General features: G+C 48.8%; 1 protein-coding gene across 1 annotated transcript in view; it reads left to right on the forward strand.

Annotated features, from left to right (window-relative positions):
- The first annotated feature begins 21,844 nt into the window (after positions 1-21,844).
- Positions 21,845-25,352, forward strand: part of WNT2B (Wnt family member 2B) — a 46,056-nt gene continuing 42,548 nt past the window's right edge. The window contains exon 1 of the mRNA XM_065403565.1: positions 21,845-22,026. Within this exon, the coding sequence (XP_065259637.1) occupies positions 21,845-22,026 (182 nt within the window). The remainder of the gene's footprint in view (positions 22,027-25,352) is intronic.

Here is a 25,352-nt window from a genome sequence, read left to right on the forward strand (position 1 = left end):
GCTCTATCACACACACAAGCTCGATTACTGCCCTCCACCATGATCCAGTTGCATTCATTAGGAAAACTACAACTCATCTGGGTTTTTGTGGCAACACAGTCATAGTCTTACAAAGTAATTCTCAGCAAAAAGGATCTGTATATCCAGCTAAGTTCTAGTGGCAATCTCACACGAGAGTGTGATTTAATCCTTTAGTGGTGTTTCTTCCCCAGCAGCCAGACTCATTCTGTTCATATCATGCACAATACCCGGATTCTTACCGAGATCCCCGTGGCCCATGGCTCAGTCAGGCAACCTATAAAGGAGGCACCACACAGCTGCACCAGCTGGAGAAGAGCAGAGCTGGAATTTGCTTTCCCCGGGATGCTCCTCTAGGATAGCTGCATGTATCATTGTGCCGGCAGGGGGTCCCTGCACAGTGCCCAGATAGTGTTTCTTTCCAAAATGCTTCATGGCAAAGGGAAAACACACTGTAAATGTCGCTGGAGCCATGCAAAATTAGACTGGGAACAGCTCTAGAAAACCTACTGTAGAGAACAAAGATGCACTGGTCTCCTTGGAGGACAGAGCTGATGGCATCTAGCCCCTTCTAGAGCCTGACCCAAAGTCTGTTGGAGACAAACGCAGTCTTTCCATTGCCAACGGATTTTGGATCAAGCTCCTAATTCCCACGACTATGTGAACCCTCCTGAAGTCTAACCAGATTGGCCTCTGACATGTTCCTGAGATGGGGCTTCAGCCATCTTATTCTTTCCAGACACTATCTTCTCCCCTCTGACATGACCCTTGGTGGCTGAATTGTCAGATTCATGATACAACATCATGTGTGTGACATTCCCCAGGGTACAATCTGGCCTGCTGAACAGCAGCGTCCCCTGAACTCTCTAGTCTGGGATGCCTATTCACAGTTTTACTGCCAGAACAGCCACTCTTGGTTTGCTCATGCAGCCTTCAGCATGTAAACTTACTCCTAGCCACTCATGAACTACATACAGGGCAATACCTGCAAATTCTTAGTCCCAGCCTTGTTCCCCAGAAACATGTGTCTTGCACTGCTCAGTATTCTCCTGGACACTACAAGCTCAGTCAGTCTGTCATTCCAACCCTGGGTAATGAGAATGCAACAGTCTCGTTATCCCCAATGGATTCCCATGCACACTAACCCAGGTATGCACTGGTTAAGAGAAGCACAATAAGATACGTTTACTAGCTCCAGAAAGATAGTGTGGCAAAGTACCTCCTTCTCCTCGGCAGGCTCAGTCCTTTTTAGCCTTGGAGACCGAGGCTTGGGCAAAGCAAAACCCTGTAGGTAGCACAGGGGCTGGCTATTCCTTCCCTCAGTCAGTTCCCTGTGCTTGTTTGTCTTCCCCTCTGGGGACAGAGTGCGGCCTTCCTTGCTGGAAGGGTCCAGAGCCTTGCTGCTCCTAACTTGCTGGCAGCTTCCCTGGTTCTCGTTCTCTCCCTCTCCCTCTCCCCTTCCATGCCGGGGAGGGTTTAAAAAGGTCCCAAGCAGTTGGAGCCAGCTGAACCTAATTAGTTCCCTGGTAACCCCTTGTCCAGCTGAACCTTATTTCCCCATGGTTCTCTCTCCTCAGTGGCTTGGGAGAGGCCTTTTTAACCCCCTGGGACTGATTACTACCCCCCTCTTTGTAGCTGTTTGTCCTGGGTTTGCCACAATAGTTTTTAAGTGATTACAAGTGATAAGGCATAAAAGGCAGAATTGGCTACAAAAGAAATAGAAACATAGAAACACAAGCTAATACCTAAATGAAATTAAAAGCAAAATGTGTTCCTCACACCAAGCTGCAACAGTTCACGAGCTGGATTCACCCCACCTCCCACCCCCACAAGCCAGGGACCCCTCCTCCAGTTCAATATTCTTCAGGTATTTGTTGATGCCGTGAGCAGAGAGATGGGAGGAGGAGGTCACCATCTCTTATTTTTATCCCCCCTCCCCTCCTTTTCTCTTTCAGGATTCCCCTCACCCCGCCCCCGGACAGACTGTAGATGAACAGTCCCCTGTGTATGTGAGATTTGAAACGTTCCTGTGATATAAACAAGAGATTTACATTGTACCTTCACGTTGCTTACGAATGGCCGGTTAAGCAGGTAATGGCCCACTTGACTTTGTTGATACCTGCCTGGCGGGGGGTAGGGGGGTGCCAGTGTGCCTTTGTCACTGAGAGATTGGTTTGTGGGCGTTACCCAGATCTACAACATATTTCATTAACAATCATAGAACAAGATCTCATTTTACATGTGGTGGTGTTACACACTTTGCAACAGGATAATAATCAGCGGATGAGGAGTTGTCAAATGATACAAAATATAGCATAACGGGGTACAGGGTGTCCCAACGTGCACTTGTTTCCTAGTGCCCACCTTGTGCTGGGGTTTCCCTTTGGGTAGAGCGGCTGCTGCTAAGTTTATAGAACTATTTTGTGAGCGGGGAACCAATTTCATAATCCCCCCTTCAGGATCGTGTTCGGTTTTTAAATGTTATGGTTCCCTTCTTTTTTCCTACACCTGCAAATGCTGCCTTGGCCATTCAGTGTCCAACATGGTTTGGATTCCAGTAGGTGTATGTGAGGTGGAACTTTACGGGACGCTTCTCCCAAAAAGGAGACAAGGGCTTAGGCCAGAATAAGAATGGCTAAAACGGTTCCCAGAGATGTTATTCTCTATTCCACCTTCCAAGCCCTTAATTTCTAGAGCAAAAAAAACCCAAGACGGATCTGCATTAGACTAGACATTTTTAAAGCATCCGCAAGCAACAAGCAAAATGGCGCAGTATGATTTCCAGTTAACACTAATTCACACCTGCCTCACCCTAGAATTACGGCCGTAACTAAAGCTATCGAATGCTCAGGCTCTTGTCACATCAGCACCAGTGTTTATCAGAGTAAATAGTTATGGTCTTGGCATACTAGGGCTGAAAGTATAAACACGTGTTGCCCTGACTGTCAGATTTCAGAGGGGTTGCCAACTGAAAAGCTGATCCAATTTAGCAGGAGTTCGTTATCCACCATAGCATGACATCAGGAGGCTTGCAGACATAATCCAGATTCCTCCCGCCTTGCAAGATGCCTAGACTAAAGGCAAGAACTCAGACCATTCACTGGTATCTGCTGGGCAGGTGAATGTAAACAGCTTGGATTAGACACCTTGGGCTGGTTTCTGATCTCTGTAACACAAGGTTAAATCCAAATTAACTGTGCACTTCCAGATTTACACTAGTGACACTGAGATCAGAATCTGGCCCCTTGTTTTACATTTTACCAGTTTAAAACACAAAAAAAGCTAACTTGCTTCTTCTGATGTTTCTAGTTGAACTTGGTGTCAATAAATAATTCAGCTTCAGAGCATCCTTCATGTAAACCAGACACAAACTTTCTGGAGATCAGAGTGCAGGGGGAAATGGTGTAAAGGCATTGTATTGTTAAAGCATGTGGTCGGAAGGCCAGCAAGGGAGCAAGAGTCAAGAGATATGATGGGGGAGACACAAAAAGGAAAACCCCTTAAATCACCGAAACCCAACCCTAGGGCTCATGGTCATGAACACATCAATTAGTCATTAATCAATAAGAACCTTTGTTTAGTAGTAGCACCAAGCCCAAACTATTCCAACACCATGAGTCAGGTTGGTTTTGAAATCATTAGGTTAAAAGGCAGGGGGTGGGGGTGGTTTTTATTTGCCTAAAAAGTGAAAGCGGAGAGTCAGCCACCATCCCCTGGCTCCAGGGGCTGGGGCTGTAATGAAAACACCAAACAGCAGGAGAGTCACAGTCAAATCTCAAGATCCATTAGACTGTCTTTGGGCATTTATCTTGGTGTAAATGAGACCCCATCCTCTCTCTCACCCTGGGGTAAATCAGGAGCAGGGGCCCCCACGTAGTGTTCATTATTGAAGAGAACAGCCACAAAGGAGCAGTATCCTCTGTCCTCTCCTGCTGAGCCCGCCGAGGAGATAATGACAATCTTGTCATACCCAATGCCTCCCTCCCCACCACTGAGATCCCGCTCCCCGAATAGAGGTTTACAAGAACACATTACAGCCGTGCTGTACAATCCCCATACGCACCAGCGCCACCCACCGCATTTTGCTGCCTGCTCTGCCCATCTCCTCCAAACAAGCCTCATCCTGGTTACCGCACCAGTCCCCGCTCGCTCCACCCCCAGCCTGTCACCAGGCTCTTCACAGCCACTGGATTGTCACTCTGCATTGCAGCGATGGCTGTCGCACCGTGCAGGGAGCTGGAGCACACAGGGCAGGACCAAGAGCTGGTCTCCAGGGGATTCGGGGGGGTTGGTTCTTGCATTGTCTGTGCTAACAGCCAAGGGGGGTTGTGGTGACTTTTCCACATGGATTTAGAGTTCAGAGAATGCATTATCCAAACCCCTTTGCCCCCAGGACAGGTACAGCATGGCAAGCTTGCTTAGCAATGTCCACCAACCCGTGACCTGGAGAAAGCACTACCTATAGAGCAAAGAGGCATGGGAGAGTTTAGGGGACATGTTCTCTGACTTTTCACTGCAATCCCAAGGCTAGAAACATACTTTTTATTTTAAATGAAGCCAGAGACTCTCAGGCAATCACCTGGCTCCAGCAGCTGGGGCTTTAACAAAACACCCAACATTACAAGAGCTGACAATGCTACGACTGCCGACCAGTGCAGGTTGCGGGGCGTTAATGGGTTTAGGAGCAGAACCAATCCCCAGCTCTACACCTTGCTGACAATTATTTTTAAAACAAATAGCTCCTGCAATCACTTCTCAGCCAACCTTGGCCCAGCAGCAAAGAATCCATAAATAGATGACCCCAGCCCGGGATCCCCGCTGATGTGCTTCTGAGCTCCAGGGAGGAGAGAGATTCAGCTCCCCCACCCCCAACAGGGATCTCTCATATTTCTTTCCCCTGTGCCCATGGAGAACGCTGTACAGACGTATGCATTTTCTACAGTACATCTCAGATTTCTTGGCCAAGATTTCCAAAAGCATCTAGTGATTTTGGGTGCCCCAACCTCAGACGCCTTGAAGGGCCCTGGTTTTCAAAGCAGGGTGCTCAGCACTCCCTGGAAATCATCTCCCTTGCTTCCCTAAGTCCACCTCCTCCCCACCCCACTAGTCACTTTTGAAAATCATGGTCCCCTTCCCATACTCCCCACCTGGGTTGTCCAGCCCAGACTCTCCCTTGGCAAGTGTATCTTGCTCATCAGGGTGCGGGACGCTTCTCCCATCATGCTTTATAATAATCTGTTAGCTGATCTGGATTTCTCTTGCCTTTCAGGGGCTATGAGTCAATCGAGAAGCTACGTTCACTTAAAATCCATCTTCAATAATGTTAAAAAAACCAAAACCTACGTGCTGTACATTTCCTGCCCCAGTTTGGGGTTATCCTTGTACTGCCCCTAGTTCTTTCACTATTCCACTTTCTTTTCTGTGTTCCCAATTTCACAACAATTGTGCTGAAGAAACAACAGATAAAACTCTGCGTGAATGTTCATGGAGATTCATTGAGATTAGCAAGGCCATGAGAAATCTTAGCAAACCACTATGGAAGGAGAGCTTGGAGCAGCAACTCATTCCCCTCCCCACCAAAGGAACAGGAAGCTGTACATTGATTCATACCTGCCAGCCTGGAAATGTCAGAAATTCTTTCTAAAGGCAGAACAAACCAAAAAAAAAAAAAAGACACTTTGATCTTGACAGACCAGCTGGGAGTCTACCACTGTCCTAGGACAGACTCCTAAATTCACAGCTGAAGATCTTGAAAGGAAGAGTCCAGCGGATGGATTTGATTTTGAAGAATACAGATGGTTTGCACATAGTGGGCATGGTCTTCATTTATACTAATGGCAGAGGAAGGGGCCATAAAAGCTAGTGGAAGAGTACTTTGTACCCACATAGGCCCCTTTGCACTGCCAGAGTTGGGTAAAGAGGCCTTATTGTAAGTAAGAATCAGGCCCGTATTGTTAGTGGAAAAGTTACATATTTTAAGATTTACTTGATACACAGTTCACAAAACATATACATTATGGATCTCATTGACATCAGTGTAAATCGGAAGTAACTACATTTAATTCCAATGAGTTCCACTACTGCATGTGAAAGTAGAATCTGGATTAATGATGTGTCGTATAACCTCAGGTAAAAGGCACTAAATAAAGTATTATGAGGATTATGTATTCATCTTTATGCTGACATCCATAACAGGTTATACTGTCCACTGCAAGCATTGTGTACACAATATAATGAATTTGTTTCACATTGAGGAAATTATTCTTAATATTTACATGCCAACAATATTCATGCAGAATAGGAAACTAAAAGTATATAAACCCTTAACTACATTTAGTGAAGCAGCAACTCATTCCCCTAAACACGTCAAGTAGATTAACCCTGGCCTGTTTACACACTCAGGTATTGCAGCCAAGTGTGGGCAGGAAGTGGGCCAACCTCCTCATGTTGATTAATCACTGCATGATAAACTCTCCATTTAGAAACAGTTCTGAGGATATAGCAGACAGCTCCTCTCTTCAGACTAAGCACTGGCATTAGCTGGAGAATGGACATTCCATTTCGAGGATTGAGATTTCAAGACTTGTTTTCATTTCAATTTAGAACAAAACCCTAAAATTTCAAAAAATTTCTCTGCAAAAGAAAATTCCAAGAACAATAGTTTCAGATCAAGTGAAACATTTCGTTTCTACAGAACCAAAATGTGTTGTATTGATTTTGGCTTTTTACATTTCATATTGTACACATTCTACAATACAAGATTTTAAAAACGTTTAAAGGAAAAGTCATTTTGAAAGGAAAAATCAAAAGATTTCTTTCCAAAAATATAGAAACAGGACATTTGACAGTATCAGCACTCTTCCCCTCCTCCCCCAACTTTTTCTCCTCCAAAATGAAGTTTCAGTGAAATTGTCGCTGTTTTGCAAAGCATCTGGATTTTGATGAAATTGCATTTTCTGACAGAAAACTGTTCCATCGAAGTTTTCTGACTGGCTCTACAAGGCACAGTTGCAACATAACAGAATTCTGAAGTCCCAACCAGAGGATCCTGATGTCAGATGAAGAAAAACAAAACCAAGGAGCAAAAGAAAGTTGTTAGAAATAAAGATCCTATTTTCATGAAATAAAAATGAAACAGGGGAAAGGGAAGCACAGAAATTATTCTTCCCTGAAACAGAATCTGATCTGTGTTTGGACAGATGCCAAAGATTCTTTATGTGGATGAATTCAGATAGTTTAAGTTCCAGGTCTCTGCAAATATTCAGAGTTGGCATATTCCCACAGGTGAGGTGTGCAATGTGCTCATGGAGAAGCAGAGAATTGTATATAAAGTTTGGTGTGAGGGAGGTTAATATGCTAGGTCTTTCCTTATCAGCTGGAGATAGAAGGAAGTCCCCTGTGACAATATGAAGTCAATCATTGTGTCAGACATGTGCCATTGAGAAGTGTCCCACAGTTCGGCATTTCCTTGATTTATAAGGTTTGTTTGGAGTGGGCAGGCTCTCTAACTCAACCAGACTTAATCCCCTTCACATTTTAATGGACTATGTAGAATAGCACATGCGGTGGAGGACAAAGAAGAAGTGTTCCTTTCACACAGAATCTCATCTCAGTGGAGTGCTAGCATATTGGCCAACAGAGGTATCTGAACTCGGGGTGGGGGGAAAAAAATCACTCACTTGCACAGTGTCTTCTCAAATGCTGCTTGACTGAGGATTCCAACATTTTGTGAACAACTTGTTACAAGAGTGTCACTGTAGAAATCCAATTCAACCACTTGCCTGGTTATAAATAAAACAGCCACTGACCTTGGAGATTAATCAGTGGACTCGTGTCTCTGGGTGATGTCACCCCCTGTCAACGTTTGGCCCCGTCTGATCTGCCGATGACAGCCAGAGGCTGTGCCTGGCTGACAGCCAGAGAGGGCAGGGTTATGGGATTTATAACCAATTCTCTCCTCACTGTCTCAGCAGTCTACTCGCTCTCTCTACACCACACCGCATACAACATACCGACTGCCTCTAGGTGATGAAGGCCAAGCAACATAAAACAAGGGCTACTCTGCCTAGCCCTGGTATTTTTAGTAGGGGCGCACCGTTCCTGATCTTTGGGGGCTTTATGACTAATGCACCTGGATTTGCCACAATTAATCTGAATCTGGTCAGTCCTGCACATGGAGCACAGCATCGGCCAGTCCACCCTATGGAAACCGCAAAGAAGAGGAGCCCTCCGGGGCTCCGCTCTAAACTGAGACCTCATCAGCGGTCGGGAAGGCACCTAGCTCGGGCTGATTTAGTTGTATGTTGCAAGCAAACAAGCAGGACCTCCAGCTAGGGAGCCAGGGAAGAGAAGCCGAGTTCCAGGCTGCAGAGATGATATATGCAGCTTTGGAGGCTGGGAAACAATTACCCCGGATGGAAAACCAGGCACTTCTCTGCCTCTGAAGTCACGATCAGCTCCGTCTGGCAGGCATGCCACAGCTACATGCACGACCCAATGGGAATGAGAGGCTGGCTCTCCACTTGCATAGCAGATATTGGCACATGAAGCAGCTCACCTCATTCCCCCAGTTAGACTACTGGCTGAAAAGCAGGGTTGTAGCCTGGACGCTGCTCTATGGCTTAAACTTCAAAGCAAAAAGCTTGACAGACAGTCCTACTGCCTGCATCTCTTCCTGCCACACTATATTGTAATTGTGGTGATATTAATAACCCCCAAAGCAGCGCAGTGACCCTTACCCTGTCACAAAGCAATGGCTGTTCTTTGTTATCAGTGGGAGGCTGGGAACACAGGGCTAATTGGACTGGTAAATATTCTGGAGAAGCGTCAGGGTCATAGCTGTATGGTATCATCAGGGGATTAGCCTTCTGTCCCTGGGACAAACCTAAACTCAATCGGGCTTCCCTGCTGTGCTGTTTTCTCTCAGGACAACTCTTCTACTACTGTATGCTAGCAAAGGGGTGACTTCAGCCCATGCAGAGACCCGTGATTACGGAGTAGATGTGCGCTCGATCAGAGCTAGGTAGGGTGCGTCTGCAAAGGCTGCAGCCACACCTCCAATTGCAGCAGAGGTACCCATAGGGTCATCACAGCTGACAACTAACTGGCACACATGAGAGTCCCTGATGTCCACCACCTGAGCTGGAGAAGCCCCAGTGGCACTTACTAGAACCTAAGGGCCAGATTTTCAAAGGTATTTAGGCACCTAAAGGTGCAGATATAGGTACGTAGGTGCTGCTGAAAAATCCACTAGGCACCTATCTGCATATATAGGGAAAGGTTTTTAGGGGTCTAAATGCTTTGGTGCAGGGACTGTCTCTTACTATCTGCGTGCAAAGCACAATGGAGCTAGGCGCTGCAGTGATATAAATTATGAACCTGGATAAGTCTGAAATGCCTCCTTTTCAGAAACCATTTTCATGCTCTCCCCCAGGCACTGCGTTTCATCTTCACCAGCATCCTGGGAACGAAGCCAGCGCTTGGCCAACAGCGGGAACCTGTCAGGTGGTTGCTGAGACATTGAACTTCAGGCCACAGAAGTCTGGATCCTCATGTCAGGATGGGGACAAGCACTGGGTGAGATTTCTAGGGCACGCAGCCCCTGTTTCAGACACTTGTCCCTTAGCAATGAGAAACAGGGACCAGGTTACATGGAGTCACAAACTAGAGAAGCAGGAGTGTGTGTAAACTGGAAGGTTGCTACAGTTTTCTAGGCAACATCACAGGAACAAGCCCAGGGGGTTCAGACACTGAAGAGGTCCATTTTCTCTCTCCTAAGTTCCAGGAATGGTTTCATCTGTCCTCAGAAAACTTTGGTCCCCTTTGCCTTCTGCTCCACCACTACTGAGATTGGAGGTGCGGGGGGGCTGGGCTGGGCTGGCAGCACCAGGACAGAACTACAGAGACAGCAGCCTACACAGTGTATCAATTGTGTCCGGTTCAAAACTGCCTTGCACCCTTCCAGGTGTTTGGAATGTTGCAAAGGGGAAAACACATTCAAAGAACGTTTGGAAAATGCCAAGCAGCCTTCTATTTAGATACAACAGTCTGGGACACTCCAGGAGCAGTGTTAGCCGACACCATGGCAAACCCACCCCCGCCTGGCCTACACTGGTGCGTCCACCATGGGCGGCATTGGCAGGACACCTGAAACTTCTCCATGCCGACGAGCTATGCCACACAGGGCTGGATAACATGAGAAACCCAGAAGCTCATCACCTCCCTACAACTGCAGTCTCCCAGCACCATCCATGGGGCAATTATGTAAGCAGTTTGTGAGAGAACAAAGTAATTAGTGCGGGGGTCAAGAGAATTAGGGGGAGACACTAACAAAGCACTTCTGAAGAGTATCACTACTTTCTGTTTGTTTGGCTCCTGTTTCCATGGTGGTGCGAGTGGTTCTGAATGACCAATTCATTGCTATGTTTTTTCCTACCCATCTGAAGTTATTAACGCAGACCTAAAAGTGAGACCAAATGGTTTAATTAAAACTGCCTCCCACTTTGGGAAGTTTAATTCCTCTCCAGCTAGAAGGAAACTTTCTTACAATTATGTATGAAAGTAGAGACGTAGGGGCTCGTTAATGGGCAGTGATTCAGCATTAATGACGCTGGGCCTCAGTTTATTAGAGCATAAAGTCAGAGTTTCCAAGCAGCAGCCCAGGGTTTCATTTCAGCACTGGGTGCTCCTTCCCCAATGACGGTCAGAGTCAGCCACTGGCTAGCACTTGCCCTTCATTGGAACCAGTGTGACTCCTTATAGAGTCAGACACTTTTCAGTGTCCGCAGGGGGTGTCACGGGGCACAGTACTCACCACTGGTCTGGCACCTCCTCCTGGTCACACTGGGGATTAGTGCTTGAGGTCGATGTCCCCATCCGCAGTTTGCACACCACGGCTGGCTGTCTCTCTCTCTCTCACAGGTCTGCAGCCCCTCTCCCGCTCCAGGAACTGCAGCGCCCTCTTTGTAACCCTAGAGCCAGCTAACTCAGTGTTCCCACCTTCCAGGGTAGCGAAGTCCCTTCTCCCTAGCAGTCCTCATCAGTCTTCCCTCTCACTGCCCCATGGCGCCACTCCCTCAGTGCCCTCTACTCTGGGCTCTGGTCCAGGGACCCTCAGCTCAGCAGTTCTGCGCTTTCCTCTCCCAGCCCTCACTGCTCCCTACCACATCTGGTTCCCCTTCTCTCTTCCCAGGGAGTGGCTGCTGCATGCCTTCCTGCAGCCTTGCACCAGTACCTGGCTTGGGCCCTACTTGTTCCTGCTTTCAATCAATTCCCTGCTCTCTGGCTCTCCCTTCAGGTGCAGCCTGTGGAGTTAATTGGCCTGCCTGGCCACCTTAACCCCTTCCAGTCCTGTGTGGGGAGGGTCGAATCTGACCCCGGACCAGTTGCATAAATTGCTGCGTGGGAGATCCCAGCAGCATTGGAGTTGGGGGGAGAGCCCTGTTGCAAACATGGAGCTTTCACTTTTCAAGAACTGTGGACCTTTCTCAGGTAGTTTAATCATCTTAGGTGCCAGAAACATACAGCATAGGCCACCATGGGCCCACGTCACATAGGTGCATGCCCCTATTATGGAGGCCGTCAGATGCTACAGTGGGCAAGGGCTGTATAAAAACCAGAACAGGGTTATCAAATGGGCTATTGCCATTCACTCTGGGGTGAAAAATGGCCTAGAACCAAGGGGAAAGCAGCATTTATGCCATGATAAGCCTCGTCCTGCTATCAACTCCACAAGGAGTCCTGTTGCCAGGAATCTGCTGGCGTGGGTCCGAGTGCAGAATCAGGGCCGTAGGGTATGGGTGGGGAGCCGGGGGCTGTGACCCATCAGGGTATCACAAACAGTCCTCGGGGATTGTGACCACCCTGCCCTGTGCCTATTGCTAACTGGGATGGGGGTGATTCTAGCTAGGTCCTATGTAGACAGTGGGGAGGTCCCAGCATAGGGAAGTTTGAGGCCCACTCCCTCGCTGCCAGAAAACAACAAATGGCAACTTTAGAGTCTTGTTGGAATCCCATCTAACCAAGAACAGTTCAGCTTCCTACACAAAACCCTCAGCAGGTCCTGGAGACATACCTCCTTTGCTCAGATGCGACGCACACAAGGCTTTCTGAGGAGAACTATCCTCCCCGCCCGCTTGGTGACAGAGTTCCTTGGTCGTGTTGCCTAGGGAGGGTCAGGTTTGCCTGTCAGTGTCACTTTAACGTCCTGTTCCATAGTAAGCTGTTAATAAATGGTCTATTTATAAGGGGCTGCGTCACCTCAGAAAACAGGTTTCATGTGAGGTCAGCAGGACTGATGCTGGGGGTTGTTTTGGGACAAAGATTTTCCTCTTGGGATTCCAAGCAGCTGCGACCACGCAAGGCTCAGCATTATTTTAAAAAGGAAGTTTTAACACAGTGAACAGGTTCCCCAAGAGCCCTCTTTGCCTGTTACATTATTGATCTAGCTCAGGGTACAAATCTGAGCCCCTCCACACCCTAGAATTACAGTTTACAGGGTTAGAAGCTTCTACACCAAAGGTTAGCATTATAGCTCTAGATAACATTATAGCTCTAGTTCCCATTTGCAGGAGTTCATGCATGTTTTCCTCCAGCTTTGCTTTGCCAGGGGGCTGAATTTGACAAGATTCGCTGGCTCTGGGGGCTGAAACCAGAAAGTTTTACATTTAACCAAAACCATAGGTTCGCCCCACACTCACTTATCGTGTGTATTACAGTAGCACTTACAGCCCCAATCCAGGTTGTGGCTCTATTGCGCTGGGCGCTGTACAGACGCATAGTAAGAGACAGACCCTGCCCCAAAGAGCCAGGACAAAGGCAGGAAGGATTGCTATTCCCATTTTACTGAGGCCTAGAGAGATTAAGTGACATGCCCAGGAAGTCTGTAAGAGCCAGGGACGGAGCCCAGATCTTTTGAGTCCCAGGCAGTGCCTTATCCGCAGGCCCTACCCCTCTCTCTACTGCCACCAAAAAGTAGACCTGGTCAGGAATTTTCTGACAAAAAATTTCATTGGAAAATGCCAATTTATCAAGACCAAAACTTTTTGCAAGAGAGGATCAGTTCTGATGAATTTCACAACTAAAAAAAAAAAATTTTTTTTTGCAAGTTATCTAAATGAAACATCTGAAACTTTTCAAAATTAAAAAATGCCAGTTTTTCAATTCAGAACAACTTTATTTAGAATTTAAACTAACTATAGTAAAAAAAAAATTAAAATGACCAAAATGGAAACATTTTTAAATTGACGAAACATTTTATATATATTTGGTTTCTTGAAATTTGAGATGGACTTTTTGCCACAACTCAGGATGGGAATCATTTTTGAAATCTCCAAAGTTTTCACGGGTTTGGAAAACTGTTTCCCACCCAACACTACTAAGAAGTCTGAGGGCAGGTCTTCACTACAGGGGGGGGTTGATTTAAGATACGCAAATTCAGCTACGCGAATAGCGTAGCTGAATTCGACGTATCGGAGCCGACTTACCCTGCTGTGAGGACGGCGGCAAAATCGACCTCCGCGGCTCCCAGTCGACGGCGCTTACTCCCACCTCCGCTGGTGGAGTAAGAGCGTCGATTCGGGGATCGATTGTCGCGTCCCGACGAGACGCGATAATTCGATCCCCAAGAGATCGATTTCTACCCGCCGATTCAGGCGGGTAGTGTAGACCTAGCCTGAGACTTTACAAACCAGCCCTCCAAACAGGTATGCTCTACGGCATGCTCCTTTGCAGGCTGGATGCCACCTACCATCAATTCTCTGGAAACAATGAATGTCTACAAACTTTTTTTTTTTTAATTTCCTCATGCTCTTTTCCTCCTTTTACAAACTTCAAAAAAAATCAAAATAAATGATAAAGCCAACCGTGTGTATGTGTGTGTGTGCCCACGCACACTGCAGCCCCCGGGTCAGAGGCATGCTGACAAAGCAAAGTGTTACTACTAACAGACACAACAGCAGTCGCACCAAGCCAGTGCCAAGACCCGGCGAGAGCCAATAGCCACCTTCAACAGCAAGGGAATGAGAGTTTCCAGAGTGACTGACCTGTTAAGAAAATAGTTTGTTCCTTTGAAGTTAATGAACCATGAAAGCCTTTGAAAGCAGAGCCTTGTTTATTTACGCACATCAGCTCATGTGTATAAAACACACACACATTCTGTGCACGCTGCTAATTTGAATGAAAGATCAAATACACACTCTTCCGGCCAGAGCCAAGCAGGCCCTGGCACGCAGCGGTTTGTAGAGCAAGACTCGGGCTCCCTCTCCTTGTGAAATCTTCAGCCACCTTTGAGCCATTTAAACCCCACTGAGAGTTATTCTTAAATACAGTCTAATAAATACAAGCCTGATTCAACCCCCCGTGAAGTCAACAGGAGTCTTTCCCTGTACTGTAGATCAGATCCTATGGACAGATTTTCAAGAGGACTCCATTTCCATCAGTCACCAAAATAAGGAGCTATGTTTCCAGAAGATTTCAGCAATTTGGATGCTGAGCTCTTGAAAAATCTGACACTGACTATGCCATGGGTGCTGTGCACTGTGAAATCTGGCCTTGTGGGTGAAGCTCCAGTTCTTTCTCAAGGACTAAATTCACACACACACACACAGACACACACACACACACCCTTACCTTGCTTTTTATCAGAGCCAAATGAAAGTCAAAGCACAAAAAATGTCCCCTCCTCACTCTAAAAGTGCTCTTATCTCCACTGTCCACCCAGAGCCTCAGCCAGTCACTCCATTGCAAATCCAGAACCTCGATCATTCCAATCCTGAGCAATTTTCGGGCAGGTTCTAAATTAGCCCAGTGGAGGTCCCATCCGTAGACCCAAGTGATGGGGCTGCCCATTTGTATTCTTACCAACTGGAAACGAATGTGCTTTAAAGTACGATACTTGTCATTTCCTCTCTTCCTTTTCTGAAAAAGAACAAAGACCAGAGCCCTAGGTGTCCATTGTGACAGCACTACTACCACCACCTAAAGAACATAGCTCCCAGCTCTTCATCCATCCTAGGGTGGGGTACAGCTACCTATCAGCATAGTATCCGGGCTCCTTCCACATAGGATAGATTGGCAATAGTGCAGGCCCTTGTGGCCTCCTTAGGCCTGGTCTACATCTACAGCTTAGGTCCACCTAGCTACATTCCACGGGGCTGTAAAAACTTCCATGCCCTGTGTGACATCCCCCCGCTGTAGATGCAGCTAAGTCAATGGAAGACTTCTTCATCAATCCAGCTGCCACCTCTCAAGGGGGTAAATTTACTACAGGGATGGAAAACATCTGCCATTGCTGTAGTAAGCATCTGCACTACCGTGGCGTAGCTGCAGCAGCACGACTTCGAGTATAGACATGCCCTTAGAGCATCTGACTCCTCTCTCTTCTGGGGGGTATACAAAGCTCTGTGTGGGATGGGTGGGGGGGTTGGAAGTGGGATGAAGCAAGAGGAAGAAAGGGGAAATAGTTGATGGGAACTATTGGAACAATTTTCAACGGGTCATGATGGATTTGCCATCATTGGCAATAATTTAAAGCAAGACTGGATTTAAAGTATATACTGGAGGAATTATTTTGGGGAAGGTCTCCGGCCTGTGTTACAGGAGATCAGACTAAATGGTCACAATGATCCCTTCTGGCCTTGGAATCTATGCTTTTTTCATTAGAAAATGCCAATTCATCAAAATCAAAAGTTTTCCCTGGTATGGGTCTGTTTCAATGACTTTAAAAATACATTTTGAAAAAAGTTTCAAAACTAGTCAAAACATTTCTCAGCATGTAAAAAACAAACAATCTCATTTTCTGGTTCAAAACAACTTTGTTTCAAAACATAAGTTACAGTTTACAGTATTTTTAATGTTTTTAAATGGTCACAATGAAAATAAAATGTTTCAAAATCAAAATGCAACGTTCTAATTGACCCAAACGGTTTGTTGGGGTTTTTTTATATATTTTTGGTGCATGAAAATTTTCAAGCTTTTGACCTTTCATCCCAATTTGGGACAGGACCATTTTTTGATTTCATAATTTGTGTGACTCTCAGTCTGTTTACAGTGGGAAAGCATCGTGAAATAGGAATGGTTAGTAATTATTTCCCACTAATTATTGATGGGAAAGCACAAGACTCAGGGGGCCTGCATCTTGGCTGGTATAACCCTGCCAGCAAAAAAGAAATACAAATTCAGAGCCATGAATGAAGATTCAATACCCAAGTTCCGGCACTGAAGAAAGTTACACTTCATGGCAACAGCCTAAAGCAGAAACATACCCCCCCCGTGGGAAATATTACCAACTAGAGAATGTGCCCCAGGCTATTGTATTAGGTTGAAGAGAATGAAATACAGTATGTTCTGCTAGCAGCCCTCAGTGTTCGCTGGTGGCAGAAGCAGCCGTGAGATCATAGCACACTATACACTATGATGAGACTTCTAAACAAATCCACAGGCTCCAACAATAGTCTATATATAGATATTTCAATCTTTTTTCCCCAGCGGGATAGCTTTATAAATAAGATGTAATGCAATATTTCAGTTGGGTCACAGACAAAAGGACCAAGTCCCGCTGGCACTTGCTTTCTGTCACTGTACTTTTGAGAAGTCTAATTGGATTAAAAACTGGCATCTGTTTCTGGTCTCAGTTTCTCTTAGGCCAGTGAAGTCATTATTTAATCTAACAATTGTAGGACGAAGGAAAGGGCAGAGAACGCAAGGGGGTGGGTCTGGCTGAAGACTTTGGCAAAGCTAAGTCGGCAAAAGATCCCAGGACTCCAGCAGATACTGAGGTTTGCAGTCCCATGAAAGCAAATAGGCACCACTGAAAGTGCCTGAAAAGCCACTCAGAGGAAACCTGCTCCATGGTAGTCCAGACACCTGCTGGCATCCAACACCAGGGAAGGACAAGCCAGCTAGGGTCCACGAGAAAGAGCCAGCTCTTCAAGGTAAGATCAGTCTTTGTGAGTTGCCGGACAACGGTTTTATTGTGATATCATGCGTGGTTTTGAACCAGTGTGAAGCAGAAGGGCAGATCCTCACCTGGTGTGGTGTCATAGCTCCACGGTCAATTAAGCCAACACCATGTTGCAGTGTTTTGGGGCCAACAGAAGCAAGTCTGACTGAGGCCATGATGGCAAATGCACAACCGTATTGAGCAGAGGGAGGTTGTGATGCGAGATTTGGTGGTTAGGGAGATGGAGGGACAACAAGGCAGAGAGGTCCAGGGACAAACAGGGTCTTATCAGAGTTGAGAGAGTGAAGGGTTCGCAGGGAAGGGTAAGGTTACTACTCTTGTGCTCCCAAGCACAGAGCAGCAAGATGAGCAACTCTGCAGGCTGCCCATTGAACCTCAGAAAGCGGTGTTTCTCCAACTTCCTTGCCCTGCTTTGGGAAGGGGGGGGGCTCTGGCTGAGCCCCCAACAGCCACCTGCCCTGTGATTAGAAGAAGACAGTCTTCTGAAGAGGCTTTCAGCAGGAACTGGGCTGCCTGCTCTCCTTGCACTAAACGGCAAGGGTGAAATCCTGGTCACCACTGAAGTTAAAGGGAGTTTTGCCACTGACTCCAGCAGGCTAGGATGTATCTCAGTCCTGGTGGTATATGGTCTCTGGGATGTCAGATTTTGGGTGCTGTCATGTGACAGTGCCAAGGAGTCACAGAAAGAGCTGTTTTCTTCTAACACTGAACAAGGAACTTTATTGGAATAAAGAAACCAGTGTTATCCCTAAAGCCTTCTGTTGGTCTCTACTTCCAGTACCTCCTCCAGCCCCCAATTCCTGCCTGGATTCCTGCTGTAGATTTAAAGAAACAGTACACATCTTCATGAAGTCTTGCCAACTATCACAACTTGATCATAGGTCTCGGGATATTTGGTGTTTTCCTTAAGGCCTCTGGTCCTGTTGTTACAGGACGATCTCAGCTTTCATTTCAAATGGAAAGTAAGTTTCTCCTGGTGCAAGAGGAAAGCTTGAGAAATGTGAATCCTGACAGCTCAGAACCCCAGCAGGCAGATCAAGAAAACCCAGCATTCATCAGTCTTTAAATTCCCCTAAATCCAGGGGCCTGACTCATCATTTTTGAATACTCGGGATGGCGATACTGAAACCATCAAATGGTACCGCTCACCTTACACGGCTGCCTCATTATAGTCTTCCCCCATTTGGTTGCTGTCCGAGAGGTTTGGCTTCCAAAGTGCTCACCTTCAGACCCGCTTATTCCCTCTCCCTCAGGAGTTTATATCCAAGATATTTAATAGGAATGAAAAACAAGACAAATAAGTTTGAGGGTTGGGTTAACTTTATCACAGAGCTCTGAGACCATGCATAGCACCTGGCGGCTCATCCCCACCAGCCTGTCTATTCCAATAGGGGGAATTCTCCCTCTATGCTTATGTTACAAGGTGGAGTGGGGTCAGGCTGCTCTGAAAGGAGGTGATGCTGGGGAAACTGCAAACCATAGGGACTCTCCTTGAAATCCTTTCCATTAAAAAAAGAAAGCCAAATTGCCCAGAGCCTGAACCCTGCACAGGAAAGCAGAGGAGATCAACCCCAAAGTGTTCAAAAATCATGAGTCAGACCCCCAAGCTCTCAGCTCAGGCTGGCAGTTCACACAGATGTGTGGAGACTATTTTCTCTGTTCATCGTTTTCCTACCCAGTGATTCCTCTCCATAGTTCTCACCCTGCAGTGACACCTGCAGGGTGAGCCCAACTAACATAACAGATCCCAGGCACCTACATGGATACATTAGCCACAGTGAAAAGACAAATTCTGCAGGCTCAGGCCCTTACTCCGATGAGCAGTTCTACAGTCTTCCAGGGGATTACTCAGGTGAGTAAGGGCCTTGAGGGATCAGGACCTGAGCTAGAAGCCAAGCGTCTGCTGGCAATATACGTGTTTAAGTTACCTTCAGTGATAAGTGCTGCAATCATGGTGGATTTCAGCGTGTGGGGAGCACAAGAACAGTCTGTGCTCCCCTCAGCTCCTGATTTCTGTTGGCCTGCTTCTGCCTCATAGCCTTGCCACAGCAGGGACATCTGAGCCCCCAGGGCATGCAGCAGACCTGCTGTGCCTGACCCCATCATAGGAACATAGGGCTGGCTAGACACTGTTCCTACAGAGCCCTGGCCCAGGGAGGCCAGCATCCTGTCTGGGAAAGTGGCAGCACAAGGCACTTCAGAGGAAGGCTGTCCGAACCCTGCTGTAGTAATACACACTGGGCAAAGGTCCCGGTGATTTCAGTGGGTGTGCACCACCTGCATTAAGCAGATATTAGACACCCGGTTAATATTTCTGACTGAGCTACCACTCAGGGGGCTTGCAGCTTAAGGCAATAGGAAGTATTTTAACATGAAAGTTCTATTCGCTGCCTCTCTCGGTGTATTAACAGTCAGATCCATTATTTGCATTACTGTAGCCCGTGCAAGGTTCCTTGCCGCTGGGTGCTGCCCAGATGGACAGCAGTGCCCTCAAGAGCTTACGCACACACTTCAGACACGGGGCGGGAGAGATGGGAAGTGACTTGCCCAAGGTCATGCAGCACATCAGGGTCAGAGCCATGAAGACAGCCCAGGTCTCCAGAGTCCCAGTCCAGTGATCTGGCCATTAGGTTATGCTGCCTCCTCAAATACATCGATTTAATAGCGTTTTGTCCAAAGCAGCAATTTATCCAAGCAGGGGTGGGAGAGAATCTGCAATTGTAAAACGTGTCTATGCAGCATAGAAACCTGGCCTGGGGTGAACTCCTAGTTATGCAGCCTAAAAAGGGCAACTAAATCTCATGCTTCAGGGCATCATCTTCTCCTCAGCAAGGTTAGGAAGGATTTCTCCTACCATAAAGGGGTCACTCTGCCCACAGCAACTGGCTATTTCTGCTACAATGAGCAGCCCCGCTTAAACCAATAAAGCTTGTCAGCTAAGACCCTGACCCTACCAACACTTATGCACATGCTTAACTTTAAGCCTGTGAGTAGTTCCAGTGAAGTCAATGGGATTTAAGGCAGGCCCTTCAGTGTTTACAGGATTGGGACCAAATGCTTAACTCCCTGCAAGGATTAATTGGTTAATGTTTGCAAAGAGCTGCTTTGAAGATGAAAGGCCCTGGAACAGAGTGTGAAGCATTTTTATTACTCTATAGCTGGGAGTCAGGAAACAAGTTATCAGAGGAGATTATAAAGATACACTGAACCCCAGAATTTTTGCCTGAAACCATTCTGAGAAATCAAACACCAGGGTTGCTACAACCATCCAATGGCCAAGGCCTCAGAGTGGACTGTCCCTCTCTCACAGACACTCTTCTCTGAGAACTTGAAAGGAAATCCTAAAAAGCCAAAGGCTAATGGGATCTTTTCTTTTTTCAGCCAATATGCTCAGAGAGTCTCCCTCGCTCTCCCTGTGCACATAAAACCAACAACTGGAGCTAGCTACCTGCGCACACACAGCTCCTCTCCCGCTCTGAGCAGAGCCAGAATTGGTACAAAAACAGGACAGACAGGAAGCCGCCTGAGATCCGCCTGTAGAGAAGCCGGCATTTGTAACTGCTTTTGCTACAGGTTGGAATAAACGCTTTGGGACGTGGACCGAGATCTGCAAGATGCAAGTGATTTGGGGGTGAGGGTGAGACGCCTTCAAGGAGCCTAATTGTCAGAGTCCCACACACTGAGCGCCCTAAATCACTCGTCACTGTTGGGAATCTGGGCATTGCTGGTTAGTGAATCAGCACACACCATCCCCCAGCTGCTCTGCTCTGGGTTCTCTCGCCCTCCAGATCGCCCCGGTAGCGGGGGGGTGTCTATACCTGGGCAGTAGCGCCTCTGAGCCCGGGGGAAATCACAGTCACCCGTATCTGACCGTCTCCACAGGGAAGCATTAAAATAAGCCCGTCTTTATAGGCGTGCGGGGCTCAGTGTTTCGGCGGCGGGAGGCCAAAGGAGCAGGAAGGCGAGTGAGTGGCTGGAAGTCCTGTCCCGCCGGTCGGGTGGGGACCCCTTGGCCCGCAGGGGGGATCACTGGCCTGAGGAAAGGCTGCTCCACCGGGGCTGAGCTTTCAGCGGTAACCCTGCTCCGGGAAGTGCTGGCTTGTTGGAAGTCAGGGTCCCCCCTAGGCGCACTGCCCGCAAGGCTCGGGGCAGGGCGCGCACCATGCCCCGGGGCAGCCCCAGGAAGGGCTGGGGGTTCCGTGCCAAGGAAATCCTCCTGCTCCGCTCCCAGCCCCTGCTCGCTCAGTGGTGCCCACCCCGGAGCCGGCCGCTCCCCGAGGCGCTCGGAGCTCTCGCCGGGCAGCAGGCGGGCTGGTGCCTGGGGGAAGGGGGCCCGGGACCCGCAGCCTGCAGGGGGTGGCCAAGGCGCCCCTGGGGAGAGGGGAGCGCAGGGCCGGCTCCAGCCCAGCCGTGTCCCCGCGCCGCTGACTCTGCCCAATGAGAGCCCGGAGCGCACAGGAGCTGTCAATATTTCTAGGCTGCCCCCACGCCCGCAGCTCCAGTGTGTCCGCAGCCCCCGCGCCAGGAGCCCCATGGAAGCGGCCCCTTCCCTGCTCGGGAGCGAGCTGCTCCGGCCTGCGCTGGGGGCTTAGCCCTGCTGGAGGTGCCCGCCAGCGGGCGGCGCGTCCCCAAGCCAGCCGGTGCGCCCGGGCGCATGGAGCAGTTCTCCTGCCCTCGGCTGCCTCCCGCTGCCCACGCAGCCGTGGAGAGCGGGACCCGCCAAGCCGCGCTCGGCCCCACGGACGAGGCGGAGCCTGGCTGCCCCGGGAGGAGTGAGGGGGGCCGGCCCCGTCCCGCGCCCCGAGGGAAGCTGGATAAAACTTGCCCCTGTTCTTTCTCCGTCTCGAGAGCCGCCCTGGGGAAGCGATGCTGAGCTTAAGCCGCGGGGAAGGCGCTGGTAGGATCCCCTTGGCCCCCCGGGCCCCCGGCTGCAGCCAGCTCCCGCGGACAGCGGCCCCCGCCGAGGGCACGAATGCCAGCTCCCGGCTCTGCTTCGCGGTGGTGCTGGTGCTGCTGACGCTCACGCCCGGAGTGGACTCCTCGTGGTGGTAAGTGATGGGGGGGGGGGGCTTGAGGGAGCTGGAGCCCGCAACCCCTCCAGCAGGCTGGCTGGGGAGCGCTCCGGTTCGTCCCCCTGCCCGGACAGCTCGGGCCGGTCAGGGACCCAGCCCCGGGAACCGAAGGTGCGAACGGGCTCCCGCCAGCAGCCAGCACGCGGTGACAGCTGCTGCCTGCGGGCGCGGGCCGGGCTGGTCACCGGGCTTTCTGCGTTGGAGGGCGGGGGGGTGTTCCGCGGAGCTGCGCGCAGGGCGCAGCGAGGGTGGGAACGGCCGAGGGAGGACAGGGCCGGGGCTGGGCAGCGCTACGCCGGGGCTGGCTGAGCTGGGAGAAGTTACTGCCCTGCTGAACCCCCGAGCCGGGTTTGTAACTAGCCGGGGGCGCTTTCCCTTGGGCCAAAGCTCCCCCGGCGCCAACCCCAGAGCGAGCGGCCCGCGGGTGGGGGTCCCGTCCCCGCCAGGCCGGATCCCTGCGAGGGACAGGTGCTGCCGGGGGGGGTTCCAGCCAGTCGAAGGCAGCGTGACACTCCGTGAAGACAGAACTGCTAGGCCCTAGGACCCCCGGCCCGGGGTGCTGGTGCCCTGCACCCCTTCCCCTCGCGTTAGCTCCGCTCGCCCCGACTGCTCCCAGCCCTAGTGCTCCCAGCAGAGCCGGTGGGGTCAGGATCCAGCCCCCACCTTCCCCTAGCAGAACTGCCCTGTTAAAAGCCCCCCTCTGCCGGGGGGGGGGGGGAATACTACAGGCTGACTGCTCGGTTTGTCCGGTTGTTAGGATACCGGCTCATGGCCAAAGCAAAAGTTTACGCTTGTCATTGTTAATGCAGCTGTGGAATAAACAGGTCTTTAGCCTCCTACTCACACACGAGTTGTAATTTAAGGGTGTTTTTATTTTTCATACTTTGGAATTAAACAAAAAGCTCCTTGAATGACTAAGGCCGACCGTCCGCTGCGGCGGGACCCAGAACGACCGAGGCGCTGGGTCAATGCTGCAGCTAGTTAGTTACCTTGAGAGCTTGGTAGTACAAGCTGCGGTCTAGAGCGTGGGGCTTTTATAAAACATGGAGAAAACCTGTTTATTTCAAATACGACTATTGGATTTAACTTCCAACGTGTAAAAATTGTCAACCCCGAGCTAAGAGCCCCGCTGACCCTTCAGACACATAAGGGAAGAGGGGGCAAGGACATATTTCAGTCTCGTGTAAACTGCATGTTTAGCCCGAGAACAGGGTGGTTGTTAAAAATTCGCTCTGTGCTGACGTGCTAGGAAATCATCTCACCCACTGTCTTGTTATCCGGAGAGAACCAAAACGAATTGAACAAACTAACCGACCCCAGCCTCTCAAAAAACTCAAACCAAGCAAAGATACCGAGAAACCCGCACGATTATACTCAGGCAAGGAGTCCGGCGGACATTTGGCTGAGTAAAAACTGCAGGATCGGGCCCGGAGCTGGGAGAGGATTGACGCATGAAAACAGGTCCTGTTTCCCGACGAGAAGTTCCCCAAACCAAAATGACAGCGCCCCGTCCAGCCATGCCAACGCTTCATTACCCAGGCTAGCAACGAGCCTACTTTCATGTCCCTGTTCCAACCTGCACAACGCTACGAGAAACTCCCCCCTCCAACACTGGCGTTCGCTGAGCAGGGCGTTGATCAATACAGACATAGGGGCGCAAAGCCTCAGTTCTTTATTCCCCCACTTCTCCCCCCCCCAAAAAAAACCCTCCCTGATTTCTCCTGTCCTGTGAAAGATGTTCATTAGCTGCAACCATTGCGGATCAGGGAAAGGGGCTTACACTTTTCCTCCTTTATGCTGCTACAAGTTAAGAAAAGGAGAAGGCAGTTAACTAACTGCTTGCTTTGATTTTGCTACGCATCCAAATCGCGGACAGAAATAGAAAAACAATGGGGGGGCGGGGGTGTCCGACTTCCACAGCCAAATACTCAACCTGGGTACAGGTGAGTAGGTCACTGCTGAATTCTGCAGCAGGCAATACAATAGAAAGAGGCGAGTCACCAAAGCTGGTGTCCTTTGGAGAATGCTCACCTGTGGACTTTGAGGATTGGAGCTTTCTGATCATCCTATGGAAGATTAAAACTCTCTGCCTCAGATACAGATCTATGGGACTTCAGTATCTCTCTGCTATTCAAAACACCGCCTTTCAAGTTCAGCTTCAAGGAAGAGTCTAGCCAGAAGCAGATCAAACCGAGTTTTCCCTTCAGAAGCCCCCTTTGTGGAGCTCTTGTCAGGTTTTGCTGCTACCAACCTTGGTTGAACTCCAGGGAAGGTCTGTTCTTCATCTCATCAATTTCCTTAAAATCGGGGATTGAAGCCCCTTGCTTAAGAGAACGGTATTAGGACCTGATCGGGAACGGTTGTGAAATCAGTGGGAGCCAGGACTTGTTCAGCTCCTCTAGGATCACACCATTAGCCAGCAAAGTTCAATGAGCTGTCTCATTTTGCTAATCCCCGGCTCCAAGAAAAACGGCCAAAAAGGTTTGAAAGATTGTGAATGCAACGGACCTAGCCTTGGGTCTGACAGGTGGCTCGTATTAAGAATCAGAGCGTGTTAGTGAGGGCTTGTTATGCGTTTTTGAGTTGCCAGAAAGAAACAGACTTTTTTTTTTTTTTTGGTAAAGCATTTGCTTATGTAGCAAAGTGAAGAGAAGATGGCATCACGGCTTTTCGTACTGCAGCTCTTAGATTCTCTGCTCCCAGGGAGAAAGGTGGGGAAATTCCTTATTGTTCTCACCGGTGAGGGTTGGGGGAGATCTCTTGAAAAAATCTAGCCCCAGGTATACTTTAGGGGGTTGTAATGACCCATCACGACCCAGTGCCTCAGCATCTGCAGATTCTCTAACGTGAGATGAAACCTTCTAAAAATTGCATTTCAACCATAAAGTCCCCTCCCTGCCCCAGAGCCCCCAAAGCATTTGAAAACATTTTTGGCCAACACACTGTTTGCAAAACCTCTTAGCTCAGACACAAAAAATAATCCATTTAAGCAGCAAAAAAGCATAGCCAGTTCTGGGGTATCATGGTATAGATGCCCATGTCAAAGAAATTGGGAGCGCAATTTAAGCCACTACATTCTTGGGCTGGGCTTTTCAAAGGAACCCACGAGATTTAGGCACCCACTAATTTTCAAAGGGTCCTTTGAAGATTGCAGCTTTAATCCTGCTCTTAATGAGCTGTCAGTCACTTCGCTAGAGGTTAGATTTTATACCATGAGACAGAAATGGAATGCCACACTGCTATTCATAAGGCATATTGCCTGAATGGCTCTGGGATAGTTTATTTTCTGGGATATTTGAATT

This window comes from Emys orbicularis, chromosome 4 (assembly GCF_028017835.1).
Source record: "Emys orbicularis isolate rEmyOrb1 chromosome 4, rEmyOrb1.hap1, whole genome shotgun sequence".
NCBI lineage: Eukaryota > Metazoa > Chordata > Testudines > Emydidae > Emys > Emys orbicularis.